A 20,132-nucleotide genomic window follows, 5' to 3' on the forward strand; every position below is an offset into this window, starting at 1 on the left:
CCTGACACTGTGGTATTAATCACTGTCTTTCATGTTATAACAGAACTGGCACTAAGAAACATGAATAGTTGTTCCCCATCACTTCTTCTAACTTGTTCTAACAAGTTAAAATAGTAATAAAAATGTAGTGAAACTAAATAAAATATAGAAGAAATAGGGGAAACATTTTTACAGTTTTGCAGTGTACAAAACCCAGTTAAGAAACACAAACTCTCCAATGCCTTAACGCAAAGGAGAGAGATTCAGATGAAATCAGCAATAATGAAGAACAGAATGATGAAAGAAAAATTAGAAAGAAAGTTAAAAAAGTAGTAACAATTTTGGAGAAAACAGTTACAGCATATCAAAAATACATTAGGGATGTTCCTGTATAAATTGGTTTTAAAAAGACAAACGACACATTAGAAAAATATGCAAAAATAGAAACAGAAAAATAAAATACAAATGATCCATATCTACGAAGAAATGCCTCAACATCACCATTAATAGTGGAAGTGCAAACTAAATATTAAGGGGATGCCAATTTTACTTATTAAGAGGATAAAAGTAAAGATCAATGGGCAAAGCCATGTAGAAATGGGCAGTCTCATCAACGAAATAATTTGATGTTTATTTCAATTTGAACATATGCATAGTCTTTGACCCAGTAATTCAACTCATAGGCAAGTTTTGTACATTTGCACAAATATAAATATATATCTTATTAGAGTAAAAAGTTGGAAACAATTCAAATTGTCAGAATTTTTAGCAAGGCAAATTGCCACTTGTGATGGTTAATTTTATGTGTCAACTTGACTGGCCATGGGGTGCCCAGAAAAATATTATTTGGGGTTTGTCTGTGAGGGTATTCCTAGGTATTGGTATTTGAATCAGTGGACTCAGTAAAGTAGATTGGCCTTTCCCGGGTATGCAACCTCCAAATCCACTGGGGGTCTGAATAGAAAAAAAAGGAGAAAGGAGAAATATTTTTTTCCTGTCTCACTGCATGAGCTAACGTCTCATCTTATCTTCTGCCCTCAGATGGGATTTACACTGTTGGTTCTCAGGCTTTTGGAATCAGACTGAATTAAACGACCAGTTTTCCTGTTCTTCAGTTTCAGATGGCAGATCATAACATTTGTCAACCTCCATATTCACGAGTCAATTTCTCACAATAAATCTCCTTTTGTGTATATATATATCCTGTTGGTTTTGTTTCTCTAGAGAACACTAATACACCACTCAACTAGAAGCTACATTTCCCAGCCTTCCTTATACCTAGAGGTACTTTTGTAACTGAATTCTGGCCAATCAGATGTGAATAGCAGTGATGTTGGCCATTCTGGGCACACATCTAAAGAGAAACTGCTCACTCTTCACTTCCTCTGTCCCCTCCTCCCCATACTGTGGTCCATATTGTGGAGAGAAACCAATTCCTCTCGTATAAATGAGGAAAACACTCGAGAGGATGGCGGACCAGCAAAATAAATGAAATCTGGGTACCTAAAAACTGTCTTGGGGAGCGCCATCTAACCCTCCTGGGACTTTTGTGTGAGAGGAAAAATATACTTTTGATCTGTTTAAGCCACTGTTATTTGGTTCCAGTTTAAGAGGATGAAAGGATACTCTTAACTAATACAGTAGTAAATGCACATGCACTGAATGTGTGACACTGAAATGTGAACACATACCACTTATCAGTGAAAAACTGTTGCCTGCCATATCAGTAAACAAAGGATTTGCAGCCATCGAGCCATCACATTACAGCCGCTCACATTATGGTGAGCTCTGAGGGAACTCAGGATAGAAAACGGATGCCTGCCACCCAGCAGTCAACTGCTGCAGCCACCCCAGATGGTGCACCCTGAGGAGACTCAGGATGAGAAAGCACAGGATACTGGCTCCAGATAGCTGAGGTGCACATCAAAGGAATAATTTCAGTGAGCCCAGACTCTTGCATTTTCCCATACATAGAAAAGCACTAAATTCCTTAACTTGAGATATCTGGTTTTCTTTAGTTAACCGTAATCTTTCAATGTTCCTACTACCTGGTCTTTGTTACAAAAACTCCGATATGTACTGGCTACTCCCTTACCTCTTTGGAGCAGTCTCTCAGAGCGAACTGTGGTGCTGTGTCCTGGACTTAAGTCCTCAGTTTTGTCTGCCAAATCAAACATAATTCTCAGCTTTTAGGCTGTGCATTTCTTTCAGTTGACACACTATAGACGCTTTTATCAGAATTCAAATACAAGTCCACATTCAAACCCCAAAGATCAACATTCTGACGTCTCCAAAACTCTGATAAAGATAAATATTGTGAGCAAATTAGATTTCATCTCAGTTACTTTTTCTTTTTTACTAACCTCCGAAGTAAGAGCCGTCCGTCAGCTTCATTTCTTTACTGGATTTTGTGATGACACCAGCAACACCATGTTGAATGAAATACATTTTTTTACCCACAGCTCCTTCTCGTATGATATAATCTCCAGGTTGAAACACCTCAAATCTCAACTTGCTCAGCATGGCAGTCACAAAATTAGGATCCGCATTAGCAAAAAGAGGCATTGTAGCCACTAGTTTTCGGCAGTTGAAGTTGACTATCTCCTAAAGATGGCAAGGGGAAAAAAAAAAAAAAAAAAAAAGGCCATGAAGAACCTAGTGGCAAGACAGGAATAAAGACACAGACCTACTAGAGAATGGACTTGAGGATATGGGGAGGGGGTGGGGTGAGATGTGACAGGGTAAGAGAGTGTCATGGACATATATACACTACCAAATGTAAAATAGGTAACTAGTGGGAAGCAGCCGCATAGCACAGGGAGATCAGCTCGGTGCTTTGTGACCACCTAGAGGGGTGGGATGGGGAGGGTGGGAGGGAGGGAGGTGCAAGAGGGAAGAGAAATGGGAACATATTGTATATGTATAACTGATTCACTTTGTTATAAAGCAGAAGCTAACACACCATTGTAAGGCAATTATACTTCAATAAAGATGTTAAAAAAAAAAAAGAGTAAACAAATATTAAGAGAGAGATTAATCATATCAGGAAGAAAAACGTGTGCTGAAATTAAAATCTACACATAACGCTGCGATTTAAATTAAGAACCAACAATACATAAATTCTAATAATCTACGTTATCTCTTCAAAACCAGGGATCATGTTTTATTATTGTGTTGAAATGTTGTATTCCCAGCACATAGAGTAGTGTAGGCATATATTAGACATCAATAAATATGAATTAAATATATACAAGTTTACCTTTTATAACTTCCCATTCATTTATTATTCTTTATATAAAATTAGAACGAAAATGTGGAAGAGTTTTAGTCTCCCTTTTATCTGTTTTTATGAAGAAAAGAAGCCACATCACTTCCTATTAGCCACGATGTTACCACTTCTGTGGTCCATTGTGTTGAACAATCTAATTTGTACCTACTGACTAGAGTTCTGAAACCAGGGCCCAGCTGCCAACAAAATGCCAACAGTATTTTGATGTTTTTTCTTAATGTCATTCACATTAAAGCAGGGAGACTTGATGTTGTTCACATTACACAAAAGACACTCTAACTATAATCTCTAACTATAAATTCAATCTGTTTCTGGGTTAGATCAGAAAATTACTCTTTCCAAACCTCCTGGGTTTCCATTGGAAGTTTTGGACTGGACAGAGGTCATATTTTCCTTTTCCTAAACTGTTTGTTTGTTTTATTTCTGGGATCAGGCCAACTCTAAATTAGGAGATTTATATGTTTGATTTCATTCTGTGGATTCTAGTCCAGATTAGACACAGTGCTATCACTAGGAACCAAAACAGGGATATGGGACCAACCAATTTTAATCCTGAAAGTTAGATACAGAACAGAATAAACAATGGGAATCTAAATTTTACCACAATGCCATTTCTCAGAAATATCTTCTCCAATGAGCCCCCAAAAGAACAGGGATGGACCTGAATTTGTGAACTTGCTTAGGAGACACAGAAAATGAAGTCACCTCTGCTAAGAGATGGGAAAAGGGCAAAAAGATTCAGAGGTATTAAAAGAGTCTGAGATCTGAATTCCTGCTTTGGTAATACAAACTTCTAGATTCCAAGACTGGGAAAGAAGAGTTTCCTCAATCTTCTTCATAAAATAATCTGATATTATTCTAGGATAGTTAAAAAAATTCCAGCTGATGCAGAGGGCACAGAATTTTGGGTCCAACATGGAAAAGAAGGTGTTTCATCCTCAACAATATGTTGTGAGTACCGCAGAGCAGAGAAGTATCTCTAACAGTGGAGTTTCATGGAGACTGGTAAAATATTTAAATATCAGCAGCGATAACCAGCAAGTGAACATAACAACAAAAAGAAGAGAAGGATAAACATATGGTACTTCATGCAGCATCATCCAAGCCCTACAATGCACAGTTGACCTGATGGGTAGCTATATCTAGGGCAATTTGTGGTCAATTTTAACTGGTGCTGAAGAGCTGTGGTGGGAGTGGGGGACTACAGTAAGTGCTCAATAAATATGCATACATGTATGAGTAGACCGAAGGAAGGAGAAAAGAAGAAAAGAAGGAAGGAAGGGGGCAAAAAGGGAAAGAAGGAAGATGGAATTTTGGCATTGGAAAAAAAGTGTTCACAAAGCCTAGTTTATATTCCTGTTGGGAAGTGGCTATTTAAAACTCTTAGAATGCTCTCTCAAGCCAATAGGTTGAGAAACAAGTCTTACATGTAATATAAAAATGTGTTTTTTACTATTCAAAATACTTCCATATAAAAACCACATGAAGATAAAAGGTGAACCATTCAAGGCACCCAAGGTAAGCACATGAGTTAAAAGACAAAAATATGTCATTAAAATGATCCGAATTGTTGTTTCAAAGTTAATGATTTCATGTGTAAAATGACATAGAAGGATCCCGCGTAGGAAGTTGAAAATAAATCATGTTGCAGAGAAAATAAGAGTTTTCAAACAAAAATAATAATCTTTTCATCTATGTTCATTGATTTGAACTATACAAATTTTTCTCTTCATTGTTTTCTTCCCTTTTATTTTAGAAAATAATTTTACAAACAATTAAACTGTCTTTATTTATATGAACAATTCTTTTTCTATGATGCATCACATATCCAGGTGCACCTTGGAACTGCCTTGATTATATCACTGCGAAGATAATTTCGTATTATTGTTAACTTGAAGGAATCCATTCATTTTTTCTGTCTCTGTGGAACTTTTACCTCCACTTGAATACTTTCTGATTTAAACTGTAAATTCTAACAAATATTTGACAGAAAAAGATGTGATGGGACAGAAAGTTATTTGCATTTAAAGGCTCTCCCTCTTCCCATGAAGTCTGCTTGCTCTGAGGGTGTATAGTTTAATGGAAACAATCAAGTGAGCCTAGAAGTTAAGCAAAACTTTTAGAAGCTCTTCTCCATCAATCACATTTCCTTATAGCACATTTTCCTAGGGAGAACATATTTAGTTAAGTTATTAATATCTCTCTATTAGTAAAACAAGACTTTTAAAGCTCTTCCTCCATCAATCCCAGGTCCTATAGCACACTGACTTAAATAAAACACACAGTTAAGTTATTAATATCTCTACTCTCCATCCAGATTCTTTATGGCAGTTGTTATAATGAGCTTTTTTAGCGATATGTCTGGCCTGAGTTAGGAGTATCGTCTATATGAAATAAATTGAGGAATGTTCACTCCCTAAGGGAATCAGACACGTGACTCTGACCTTAATAATAAAGTACTCCCAATTACCAGGTTTACTTCATAACTTAAAAATAGACAGTTATTTCTCTCCTGAAGCATCTTATCATACCAGAAAGTATGGCAGTGTTAGAAAACAAATAAGCAAACAAGCAAAAACACCAACAAAAAACCCTCACAATGAAAAGGATATTTCAAAGAGGCCAACTGAAAGAGCTACCTGACTAATGCTGTAACAATTGGAGTAACAAAACAAGTAATGTAATATTGGCTTAACCCCAAAGCATAAGATAAATATGAGCCTATACTTATATAAATAAATGATTGAGTAAATTAAAAAGTAGGGGAGGGCTTCCCTGGTGGCGCAGTGGTTGAGAGTCTGCCTGCCAATGCAGGGGACACGGGTTCGAGCCCTGGCCTGGGAGGATCCCACATACCGCGGAGCAACTAGGCCCGTGAGCCACAACTACTGAGCCTGCGCGTCTGGAGCCTGTGCTCCGCAACAAGAGAGGCCGCGACAGTGAGAGGCCCGCGCACCACGATGAAGAGTGGCCCCCGCTCGCCGCAACTAGAGAAAGCCCTCGCACAGAAACGAAGACCCAACACAGCCATAAATAAAATAAATAAATAAATTTTAAAAATTTTTAAAAAATTTAAAAAAAGTAGGGGAAAACAGACAAATTTCCTATTCAAATTCCAAATAAATCAACTTTTACCTCCTAAAAACAGCATAATACAACAATAAAACAACAACAAAGAAGAACCCTGCGTTTGATCTTACTTTGACATAATGTCAGTTTATTTAAGATGTGAAATTCTTTTTCAGCAGTCCTTCCCATTATTTTGCTAAAGTACGACAGGATTATTCACATTCATTGTTCGGTCACAGTGCAGAGAGTAACTCTGTAAACTATAACATAGATATGGTAAAGTACACAAATCTTAAACATACACAGATCTTATGTGAATTTTTCAAATATGTGAACCTATATAACCTCCCGGATCCACATACAGAACAGATTTCAGAAGGCTTCCTTTTTTCCTTTCCAATCAAGCCCAGAGGTTCTAGCTCTTCTGACTTCTATCACTATAAGCAGTTTTACTTGTACTTGAAATTCCCATAAATGGCACCACACACTGCAGAGTCTTCTGAGTCTTGCTTCTTTTGCTCATCATTATGTCAGTATGATTCATCCATGTTGTTGTGTGGTGGCAGTTCTTTCTTTTTATATTTCAGGCTGTATTTCATTTTAGGACTATACCACAGTTTATTTCTCCATTCTACTCTTCTTGACATTTGGTTTGTTTCCAGTTTTAGGCTAATAAAATAAGCCTGTTATGAATATTCTTGAAGTGCCTTATGCACTGATTTCTCTTGCATATTTACCTTAGGTTGGAATTGCTGGGTAATAGGATAAGCATATATTTAACTTTGGGAGATACTGCCAAAACTTTTCTAAAATAATTGTATTATTTTTCTCATATACCAGCAGTATATAAAGTTCCAATTGTCCTACATCCTTGGAAAATTTTGATGCTATCACTCTTTTTTAGATTTTAGCCATTAGTAGATATGTAGAGATACCTTACTAAAAATTTTTTTCTCATTGTGGTTTTATTTTACATTCCCCCAATGATTAATGTTGTTATGCACATTTTCATAGGCTTATTGGTCAGATGAATATCCTGTTTGGTGAAGTGTCCAGTCAATAGTTTTCCCTGCTTTTTCTATTGAAGGAGTCCTTTTTATATTCTTGACATGAGCTCTTTGTTGGGATATGCATTGCAAATATATTCTCCTCATCTGTGGCTTGCCTTTTCACTCTCAATGGTATCTTTTATTGTTATTGTTTTGCTGGTAATTTGATTTCTAGTTTGTTTAACTTTATGACAATAAGAAAAAAATGGGATTTGATATATTTAAATTGCTTCAAGAAGGATTTGTTTTAACCATAAATCTGTGCTTTGGAATCATGCATATTCTGAAACCCTGGGAAATTTTAAGCAACATCTTCTTTGTTATTAAAAAGAATAGCAATATTTTAACGTTCCTTCTAGCACTACAATTCTTTATTGATAACTTAAGTATCATTGTGGAAAGTTCCACTTTGTGAAACATTTAGTTCTCTTCCGTTCTACATTATTTTATTCCACACAGTATAGTTCTAAAAAGTTTTAAGCGTGGTCGCTATAAATATAATTATCATCATTACAATAATGAATCATAATCTTAACAAAACAGAGCTGCTGTTACATTGCTAAATTCCTACACCCAACACACTCTGTGTATTTTTAGACTCTGCGGAGCACGCAAGCGCTTCCTTCTAAGAACTTAAATCAGACATTCAAATGGCATCCAATGTTCAGACTTCCATGTTAACTTCAGAAACAAGTAAACACATATAGTCAAATCTATATCAAATGACACTTTATGACCTAGAACATCTTATAAACGGTGCTGCTGATGTTGTCCTACTTTTTTTTCAGTTCTGTAGCCTGGGGTAGTTGGAATCAAAACAGAGTCACTGGATATGCTAGGGATTTCTTTAAGGCAGAAATAATTTTAAGAATGAACACAATAAAAATGAGGCAATATTTATTGAATTCTTGTTGGTTCCAGGTACTGCTTTAAATAAAGCTCTACAAATAACAAGATTTAGTGAGCAGCCATTTTAAGCAGGCACTTCACATATTATGTCTCACTTATTCCTGGAGGAGAACAACCAAAGAGTAAACTTGAATTTGGTTTTATTTCCCCACGTATACAAAAGAACGAAGATAGTGGAGCTTAGAGAGAGGAAATACATTGCCCAAGCCTCAGAGCTTGAATACATCTAGAGAAACTCATCATTCTATTTGACTTCCAAACCATTGCTCATTCAACCCTACCATGGGACCTCCCTATTACCTGGGTCAAAGTCACAAAAGCTTAGCACTAAAATTAACCTATGCCCTTATGTTTTGCAATTCCTTGTGCTTTGGAATGAAAATAAAGTCACTTTTAGTATTTCATAAATTTTTAAATCTAAAACTTTCCCCATTTCAGACAAATATCTATTTACCTTTTTGCTTCAATACATTTCTAAGAATATTTACATTTTTAACTAATATGAATGCCACATTTTATGCAGTGTACGTATTTTCAGGGCAGATTATTACATGGTAATATATTTACTGTTATGGAATTCTTCAAAAACACAAAATTCTAGTTAAAAAATATATAAAAAGGATCTTGTTTGTGCTTATTATATGTGACCCAATTGCTATGAAAATATATCTGCTTGAACAATAATTAGTCAAAAATTATTTTGAAAACTAAGATGAAAAGTTTTATTTTGAAAACTAAAAACGGATTAGTTTCAAAAAAACTAATTATTTTGAAAACTAAACTAAACTATGTATTAATTTAATTTTATCTTCAATTATCAGCATTCATTTATATGTCTGGTAAATAAGAAGCATTTCCTCTGTACCAGAAATTAGGTAAGACGTAACTATGGAAGAAAACAAGTGAGATCTTGAAGCATGACTAAATGATTTGGAGTGATATTGATAAATAAGCCTCCTAGTCAACATGAACTCAGTTCCTCAAACAACCCCATGACATAGTCACAAATGATGAAGGGAAGTAATGGGGTATTGGTAGCTGAATTTATACAACAGTTAATAAGAAAGTAAGTATTGTAAACCTAGGGCCTAAAGACACTTAACAAGGGTGTTAGGCTTCAGGTGGCTGTCCTGAACCTGTTGCAGTTTTGTGTGAACAGGTGTACACTGTGTTAGTGTCTTATGTGAGACAGATGGAGCTTTCACAGGATTTTCAAAGGAGCCATTATCAGCAAGAGGGTAAGTACCGCTGGTCTTAATGTAGTACAATGACTGTGATGATGCTGATAGCTAATATTTATTGAATGCTTTGTGGTTTTGCCTTTAATTATAACAACAACCCAATGAAATAGCTATATTATTAACCCAGCAGTATAGATGAGCCAAAGCAGTTTCAAAGAGGTTGTCATGTCACAAAAATCACAGAGCAGGTAGGAAGTGAGCCCAATACTTAAAAGTATATAGTCTGTTCCTAGAACGACATTGTTTAACATGGTAGCCATTAGCCACATGGAGTTATTGACCACTAGTAAACCTTTAATTGATTTAATTTTAACCATTTAGGTTTAAAGTTAAAAGCTGATAATTCAGTTATTAGAAAATGTTAAACCGTTTGGAAAAACTTGCATAGGTGAATGTACTTTTCAACTGTAAATTTTATGAAATCTATATACAGATCAAGCAGTTCTAAAAAAAAATAACATTCCAGTCTAAATGTTCTGTCAGAATAGCCTTTGTCAAAAAGTCTACAGATAATAAATAGTGCAGAGGGTGTGGAGAAAAAGGAACCCTCCTACACTGTTGGTGGGAATGTAAATTGGTACAGCCACTATGGAGAACAGTATGAAGGTTCCTTAAAAAACTAAAAATAGAACTACCATATGATCCAGCAATCCCACTCCTGGGCATATATCTGGAGAAAACTATAATTCGAAAAGATACATACATGCACCTCAGTGTTCATTGCAGCACTATTTTACAATAGCCAAGATATGGAAGCAACCTAGATGTCCATCGACAGATTTAACTGATAAAGAAGGTGCGGTGTATACACACACACACACACACACACACACACACACATATACATAATGAAATATACATATTTATATTTATAAATATGTATATATATTTATATACATAAATATAAATATGTATATTTATATTTATAAATATGTATATTTATATTTACATATTATATTTATATTTCATTATACATAATGAAATCTACATATACATATACACACACACATATATATACATAATGAAATGGGAAAGGAAGGGGAAGGGATAAATTAGGAGTTTGGGATTAACATAACACACTACTATATATAAAATAGATAATCAACAAGCTCCTACTGTATAGCACAGGGAACTATACTCAGTATTATGTAGTAATCTATAAGGGAAAAGAATCTGAAAAAGAATATATACATCTATATATTTATATATGTATAACTGAACAACTGTGCTGTACACCTGAAATGAACACAACATTGTAAAGTAACTATACTTCAATTAAAAAATACACCAGATGCTGAAGACTTAATATAAAAAATGAATGTAAACTATCTCATTAATGATGTTTTTATACTGATTACATGTTGAAATTATAATACGTTGAATATATTTAGTTAAAATTTATCATACTTAATTTCACATATTTTTTTATTTTTAAAATGTAACTACTAGAAAATTTTAAATTACACATGCAATATGATTCACATTGCATTTATACTGGACCTAGAGCACTACTGCAAAAGAAACATGATGTAATATGTGAGGGGATATGGAAAGTAGAATGCAGTTCTGGATTTTTAAAAAATCTTCATGTTAAGTATATTATTTATTGAAGAATCCAACAAAACAAACAAGGTATAATTTTTTGATATTTATTTATACTTTGAAGAGAGAGGTGAAACAGAATGTGAAACTTTCATAGAAGACTAAAATGAGGTTTAGTTTGACTCTTGGAAAGATTAGATTTAGATCCTAAGACTTCTAAGAAGAGTAGATCAATATCCGGAAATTGCAACCAGTTTTTTAAGTAACCTCACTGAAAAGCTCTAAGGAAGTCATCTGCAATCATTACCTTTAAGACCACTACGTGAAGTTTGTGAGGCAATAAATAAATAAAATAAAAAACATCCATATCGGCTTCTGAACAGTCCTTAGTGTCCTAGGAGAGGGCACGTCTGAAATGACTGCTGGAGTGTCCAACACAGAGGGGGCTGCATAGAAAATGCCCAGAGTGTGGTAAAGTTTGGCTCTGTGGGTATGATGTAGAACGATTCTTGGGAAATAACAGAATATACTTAGGATTAGACTGTGGGACCTCGCCCTTATCATGGCTCTCAGGATGACAGTGTCAATAAGGGGAAAAAAAATGGTTTTGATGACTTGCCAAAGATGGCATTCTCCTCCTTGGATGTATTCATGATATTTTTCTAAGATACAGTTTGCCAGGCTCCCATCCAGATTCAGAGAATCTGAATCTAAATCTTCAGGGGATATGAAAAAATCTCTGTTTTTAAAAACACATTTCAAGTCATAAGCAGTCAGATGTGGAAACCACGGTTCCTAAAATAAAGAAGTATCTGAAAGTTTACATCTAGTTGAGGAAGGAACATATATATGTATATATTCAGTATAAGATAATGGTAAAAAAATAAAATAAACATGGGTTAGACTCTCTCTCTCTCTCTCTCTCCAGTGTGCGAGTGTGTGTGTGTGTGTGTGTGTGTGTATGTATCTGGGCTCAGTCCCTGATACCAAAACTAATTGACTCAGGGCCTGTAGAAAGTGACTCATACTCTTCAAATCTTAATCTTTTTGCCTGTAAAATGGAGATAACACTAGCAACTCTATCATAGATAATTGTGATGATTAAATTAAATAACACAAGGAAAGCATTTAAGTTCACTAAATGTTATCTATTATTTACCATTATAACTACAGTTGTATTATAAACCAATATCTGTTAAAATCAAATGAATGGTAAAGACTATATATTCTACAAAATTTCAAAGAAACAAGACGTCAGGGTAATTTGGTAAGAAAATATTAGGTCAGATTTTTAAAAAAAGGCTGAGTGGGGAACTGGTTATTAAAGCCCAAAGTCAAGGTAGGTGCAGGGGTTCAGAAGGTAAAAATGACAAGACAGTGTTAGGGCACAGTCAGTGAAATTCCCTTTCGGCCAAACTCAAGGAATAAAATATAGGATTCTTATAATGAAACTGCCCTAATGATAAAATAAATTTGGAAGGTGAATTGTAAATTAAATACACATTCTATTTTTTTAAAGAAAGCACATGGGGGAAATTAAAAAAAAAATTCCCTCAGCATTTCCAACTGGCTTATATTGATCTGGTGGTTTGTCTTCTAACTTGCAAGATAGTTGCATGTATCAGTACATTAGCCCATACAAATCTTAACGCTTGAAAATGTTTTAAACATTTTTCCAAACATTGACTAACAACTTAGGTACCTGCTTCAATTTCTTAAACTCAAAGCATTTCCCTTGATTTCTGTGTCCCCATTAGGGAGAATTTATGTTGAGCTGTTTCTCTAGCTGGGATAACCTGTCCTATTTTTTTTTTTAAAGAAAACGTTTAGCTCTCTTTATAACTCCTAAGTAATTTGAATATAAAAAATTATGCAATAAAATTCAAAAGTAAGAAATACTTACTTTTAATATTTATTTTGGGGAAGTTAAAGGAGTTAGAGATAAGATAGTGAAGACTGATGAATTAATATAGTGTGCCTCAATTTTAGTTTATTGTAGTTTTCCATCTCATTAAAGAAGAAAGAGTAATCAATTTTGGTATGCACAAATTGTATTTTTAAAAATCTTTAGAAACAAAATGAATATACACACATCCCTCAAAATATGTAAAAGAAAAAAATCTCTACAGTTTCATCACCTTAATGAAAGTAATTTAATATATTTATGTATTCTTTTAATATAATCTCTTATTCACCTTAACATAGTTGTAATCATAATATACATTCAATATTTGTTTCTTTTCCCCCCACATTTATAACATAAAATATTTCCTATTTTGATATATGATCCTCATTGCCATTCTTTTTAATGGCCACACAATATTCCATCTTGTGTTAATCATAGTTATATTAAGAAAAATCCAATAGAGATAGAGAGAAAAATAGTCTGCAATGGCCTCAAATATTGGCAAGCTTTAATATTTTTCGCGATTTCTTATTTTGAAACTCAGCTATAGCATTAATTGCTAGATTCATAGTCTCTTCAAATTATGAGTTAAAAGGTAATTAGCCTAAAATCTCTGCATATACAAATGGCAAATTATCATTAAGTGGCTTAAGTGAAATCTGCCTGCTTGTAAAGGATAGACCAGAACAGGATGGATTTTGAGAGATACAGATTCAAAAATTTAAATGTTTTCTGTAGTTACAGCTATCACATCCATCTAATTTGGTTTTGAGATATTAAATCACATTTAAACTTTACAATATGAATGCAAATGAAGCTTGAAATTAATTTGGTCTTAGCATACTCCTACTGTTTTGCCTTCCTAGAATATAGGAACATGTTACTCTGTTAGGTATCATGCAGGATGTCAGCAGATGACATGAAATTCTCTTAGCATTCACTTAAATTTGATTGTACATGAAAGAAAAGACGTAGAAACAGACCAAAAAAGCCTAAATCAAAAAAGTGTATATTGACAATGACAGTGTTCATTGGTGACTTAGTATCTCTGCCCCACTTTGGAATCCCAGGTTTGAAGCTCACTTAGGATTTGTGTAAACACCAGCAGAGTGCAGCTCCAGTGGCCTGCAAACTGTAAACAAGGTGTAAGAGTGATTTGCAGAATAGGAATGAAGCCTACTTGACCGGGTAAAAACAGATTAATTTGGACTGTCAAATACAGCAAATATATCAAACAGCTAAACTAAAAAAATATTATTAAAACAGGACCAGCAGATAGTACAGTGAGTTAGAAGACAATTCTGAGAGGTGATTTGGAGAATTTGATAAAAACCTATATTTGAAATTTTATAATAGAATCCACATAAATTCCTTTCCATCATTAACTGGTCAGCAATAGAAATAACCCCTGCATAACAGTATGTGTACATGTGCAATGGACATGAGGAAATCAGGCCACACCCTAAAACCAGGTAGTCATTCTAAGATGCATTAAACATTCATTTATCTGTCACGTTAGTTAGATTTGTATGGAGCGCTGCATGTGTTGACAAGCATTATGGGCTGAATCGTGATGCCTCAAAATTCATATGCTGAAGCCTTAACTCCCAGTACCTCAGAATGTTCCTGAATTTGGAGATAGGACCTTTAAAGAGGGGATGAAGTTAAAATGAAGCTGTTAGGGTGGGCCCTAATCCAATCTGACTGCTATCCTTATAAAAAGAGGAAGTTGGGCACACAAAAAGAAAGGTGGCCGTCTGCAAGCCAAGGAAAGAGGCCTCAGAAGAATCCAAACCTGTCAACGTCTTGACCTTGGGCTTCCAGCCCCCAGAAGGGTGAGAAAATAAATTTCTGTAGTTTAAGCCACTGTGGTATTTTGTGATAACAGCCCTAGCAAATTAACATAGCAAGTTAGGCTGGACAAAGTGTGGCAGGAAAGATGAAGCTGCCCCCTCTATCTGTCAGGACATAGCAGCACCTCAGCTCTGAAAGTAAGGTGGTGGCAGGAGTAAGATACATGAGCCAGCTAGGCTCGCTCTGAGGCGGTGCGGAACACATGCACACACTGCAACAACTTCTGAGCTCTTCAGTCTGGGGTGAAATGAAACAAAATAAAAAACTTAGCTACATGAAAAAAGGATTTTGCTTTATTTTTGTATTGAGTGTGAAGTATCATGGGCATTTAGTTGACAAGAGCTACAGGCAGATGGAAATGGCTTTAGAGTCAGGACTGGAGTTATAAGACTGGGTGCTCTTCTACAAGATTTTTTTAGATTTTTATAAAATATGTACAGCAATATTTATAGTTTTAACCATTCCCACGTGTACAATTCACAATAATATTCACAATGTTGTATTACTATCACCACTATCTATCTCTACCTAGAACATTTTCATCGATCTCGACAAAAGTTCTGTAGCCTTTAAACTATAACTCCCCCCTTCTCCCTCCTCTCAAAACTTTGATAACTTCCATTCACTCTCTGTTGTTATGAATTTGCCTATTCCAGGGCCCTCGTAAGTACAACTATGCAATATTATCATAGGACTAATTTTTGAAGTCCTAGAAATAAACATTGCCTCCCAGAAAAATATTGGGTGAGGGGGGAAGTAGTGGAGCAATGTTAGGAAAAATCAAGGAAAAGGCCCAGTAATCTGGCTCTTGTTCAATGACACAGACTGTCTTCTCCCTGACCCTTCCGGTTTCTCTGATTCCCTATTCTCCACATTCTCCCCAGCACTTGTTATATCTTGTCCTTTGATAACAGGTGTGAGGTGCTATCTCATTGTGGTTTTGACTGGCATTTCTCTAATGATCAGTTAAATTGAGCACCTTTCCATATATCTGTTGGCCATTTGAATGTCTTTTTTGGAGAAAAAAGTCTATTCAGGTCCTTTGCTCTTTTATAATTGGACTATTTGTTTTCTTGCTATTGAGTTATGTTGAGTTGCTTATATATTTTGAATGTTAACCTCTTATCAGATGTGTGGATTGCAAATATTTTCTCCCATTCCACAGGTTGTCTTTTTATTGTGTTGATCATTTCTTTCATACTGCAGAAGCTTTTTAGTTTGACGTAGTCCCACTTATTTGTTTTTGATTTTATTGCTTGTGCTTTGGGTATCCTACCCAAAAAAATCATTGTCAAGACCCATGTTAAGAAGCATTTTCCCTATGCTTTCTTCTAGGAATTTTATGATTTCAGACTCATACATTTGTCTTTAATCCATTTTGAATTTTAGTGTGTAATCTCTGATTGTCTCTGGCAATTAATCATATGTGACTTCCTACATTTCTTGTATTTTTAGTAACGTATTTTAACTTTTTCTTCATAGTTCTTTTCACGTATTTCCATCTTGACTCTACAAGCACACAGTAAGCACTGTGAGACTGGAAACCACATTTTATAATTTACCTTCCCACACTTAAATCAATATCTTGCACACATTAAGAAATCAATAAATGTTTTTTGTCTGTTTGTTTTCTAGAAACAGGGGATGCAGGGGGAAAGCTCTAGACCAAAAGAGAGAAGAAGACCCAATTTCTTTGCTTGGTAATGGAACCAAGATCAGGCCACTTACATAAATTTTCTAGCCTTTGGTTACTGTGCCTCTTACATGTGTATATGATAATTTATAAGATCCTTGTAGAGCTTTGCAATACTATGATTCTAGCTTATTTTAATTACTCTGAACTAAAGACATTTTAAGGAGACATTTAAAAAACCAACAAGCATGTGCTTTAAAAAAATTATTCAGAATTGCACTAAATAAATATGCATGCAAATTATGATTTCTTCCCTAACAGTGTTTTCCACAAATTAAAGGTCAGAAGGACAGTATTATACTCTCAGCCCGATTCATGTTCTGTGAAAATGAAATATACTGACACCCTATATTCTACTGGGACACTGATCTGTACCTATTTTCAGTCCGCGGCCCTTCACACTCCATTGTTTAAAAATAGATCAGTTCTGAATTTTGGAGACAGACATAGAAGGGCATTAACCTCTTTCTTGATTGTTAAGTTTACTTTTTGCTGTAATCGAATCAGTATAAATCTGATCATGATAAAAATAGACCTTCTTACTTTGTACACATTCCAACAGGCTCTCATAAGCAGAGGGGTATGGCTCACTGAATTCTTCTAATTAGTTTTTAGTTTTAAATATACTCCTCCTTTTATTAAAGCGTCAGCTGTTTCTGATTCTAACATTTCAATGTCAAGTTTTGATGCTAAGACACTGTCTCCAGAAGGCTGGCTATTAAAACGGAGGAAGGGCTTATTAGCAGATTGTTTGAATAAATTCCCAAAGAAATGAGACATATGATAAGGCTAGACTCGGTGCCCCTCTGGTGTATGGCCTAACACCCTCTGAATGACCCACTCATAGCACTTACCCACAGTTATAATTGCTGATTAAATTTCTGTCTCTCACTAAGTTGTAAGAGCCATGAGGGCTGGGACTATCTTTGATTCTTCACTGAATCATAGTTATAACAAGAATCAAATTTTACTGTGTACTTACTATATGCCAGGCACTTTCAAACTTTTAACATTTTTTTCTCATTTAATTTTAAAACAACTCTGTGAGGTACTTACCATCATTCATATTTAAAGATGAGGAAAGTGAAATACGTACATGTTATGAAATAGCCCAAAGTTGTACAGATACTAAGTTGTGGAGCTGCATTTAAATGAGGTTGGTGGCACTATGGAGAACAGTGTAGAGGTTCCTTAAAAAACTAAAAATAGAACTACTGTATGATCCAGCAATCCCACTCCTGGGCATATACCCAGAGAAAACCATACTTCGAAAAGATAATGCACCCCAATGTTCATTGCAGCACTATTTACAATAGACAAGACATGGAAGCAACCTAAATGTCCTTTGACAAAGGAATGGATAAACAAGATGTGATACATATATACAATGGAATATTACTCAGCCATTAAAAAGAATGAAATAATGCCATTTGCAGCAACATGCATGGATACAGAGATTATTATACTAAATGAAGTAAGCCAGACAAAGACAACTATCATATGACATTGCTTAAATGTGGAGTCTAAAAAGAAGGATACAGATGAACTTATTTATAAAACAGAAACAGACCCACAGACATAGAAAATAAACTTACGGTTATGAAAGGGGAAAGGGGGGGAGGGATAAATTAGGAGTTTGGGGTTAACATATACACACTACTATATATAAAATAGATTACTAACAAGGACCTATTGTATAGTACAGGAAACTCTACTAAATACTCTAATAACCTATATGGGAAAAGAATCTGAAAAAGAATAGATACAGTATCTGTATATGTATATGTATATGTATAACTAAATCACTTTGCTATACACCTGCACCTGACACAACATTGTAAATCAACTATACTCCAATATAAAATAAAAATTGGAAAAAAAATGAGATTGGTGGAACTGGGGCCAAAGAAATGAGACATATGATAAGGCTAGACTTGGTGTGCCTCTGGTTTACCCATGAGGCTGCATAGTTCCTCCATAGTAGGTTTTCACTCATGATTTGAAAGTATACATATAAATATTCATGGCACTGAGAATATCATAAAGGCAATTTAAACTATTCAGAGCAATGAAACTGAAGGCTCCTGAGCAGCCAGGGGAAAACAGGAGCATATTTTAAGTGGATGGAAGGAGAAGAAAAGGAGGGAAAGCCAGGGCAGGTAACAACTGGGAGGGAGAGGAGGTCTCTAGAGATCACTAAAGTCCATCTTTGCAGACTCAGAATTTTAATTAGACACAGTCACAGAGCAACTAGAGAGTGAAGATTATAGATGATAGATAATGGATGCATCACATAATAGTGGCTCTAATTTAAAATGCCAAGTTTCTGAGTACCATCGTAAGTATTTTTCTCAGAAAACTGTAGTTGTTCCTTTACTTTCTGGTCCATGTATATTAGTTCACAGTGACACGAAGATAATTTTTTAAGATGACTTTACAATCACTTCTCAGAATGCTGATAATGCCAGTGGGGTCAGTGCTCGGGTCAGATGGTCTAGTCCGAGGATGAAGAACACAGAGATTTATCTGCCACTCTGAATATTCTACATCCTGAGGTGGCTCACTACTTAGGTTTGGACAGGGAATCCAGCAACTTTTGTTTTATGTGCCACTGACAATATGCTAGGCACAGCTGGCATAGCAATGTAAGAAAAATAGTATTTATTTTCTATCTATCCCATGGATATTATTATAGAGATTGGACAAAACATTTACATATTTCTTATAATGGTACTCTATTGGAATATTCCCCCACCCCCCAGGTTTACTCTGCAATAAATCACTAATGTGTATAAACCTTGAGAAAGTTAAAAAGAAAATAAAAACAACCACATGCAAAATAGGTCCTTCTGGCTTACAGTGTATACATCAAAACAAAATCACAGAGGAATCTAAAGATGCCAGCATCCTTTTGTTATACATTAGAAACCATATTCTCCATAGTATAATCTAAAGTGATACTAAGAAAGTTCTGTGCCCACAGTACTTCATAGTTCTGGGCATCACCTTTCTTATGCATGCCAGCATCTCTGTTGTGTCTACAAAATGCTCTCTCCAAGCTCTAATAATCAATGATTCTTTGAGATCCTTATTTAATTTGCCTTTGTTTATTTATCCAATAAGTAGTTATTAAATATGTACTATCTAGGGAGTAGAGCTATCATGGAAATCAAGAAAGATAAAGTCCTGGCTTTCTTGGATCCCGAGTTCCAAGAATGGAGAATTAACACATAAATAAAAAGGGACAACAAGGCAACAGAGTGATGTGTACACAACAACAAGGATGATGTGATGGAGAATGACTGCAAGGAAATTAATTTAGATGAACTTCTCACGGAAGGCCCCAGGTAACATTTGTATTGAGATTTGAACAATGAGTCAGGTATTTGTTGAAGGCTTTTCAGCAATTTGTCTCCAATTGATGAAAAAGATAAATCACCTAATTTCTGCACAGAAACGCTTTCAATAAAGTAGTGCTTTCAAAATATCTACTAGCTGAATTAATTTGCGTATGCATGGTATGAGTTTTTGGTAAGAGCTTTCAAAGGTCACACAAATGATATTCTTCCTGCCATTTTACATCTTAGAGATTCTTCATATT

General features: G+C 35.0%; 1 protein-coding gene across 1 annotated transcript in view; it reads right to left on the reverse strand.

Annotated features, from left to right (window-relative positions):
* The window catches only part of HCN1 (hyperpolarization activated cyclic nucleotide gated potassium channel 1), a 364,279-nt gene that overhangs the window by 46,084 nt on the left and 298,063 nt on the right, over nt 1-20,132 (reverse strand). The window contains exon 6 of the mRNA XM_068532658.1: nt 2,343-2,583. Coding sequence (XP_068388759.1) covers nt 2,343-2,583 — 241 coding nt within the window. The remainder of the gene's footprint in view (nt 1-2,342; nt 2,584-20,132) is intronic.

This window comes from Eschrichtius robustus, chromosome 2, assembly GCF_028021215.1.
Source record: "Eschrichtius robustus isolate mEscRob2 chromosome 2, mEscRob2.pri, whole genome shotgun sequence".
In the NCBI taxonomy this organism is placed as follows: domain Eukaryota; kingdom Metazoa; phylum Chordata; class Mammalia; order Artiodactyla; family Eschrichtiidae; genus Eschrichtius; species Eschrichtius robustus.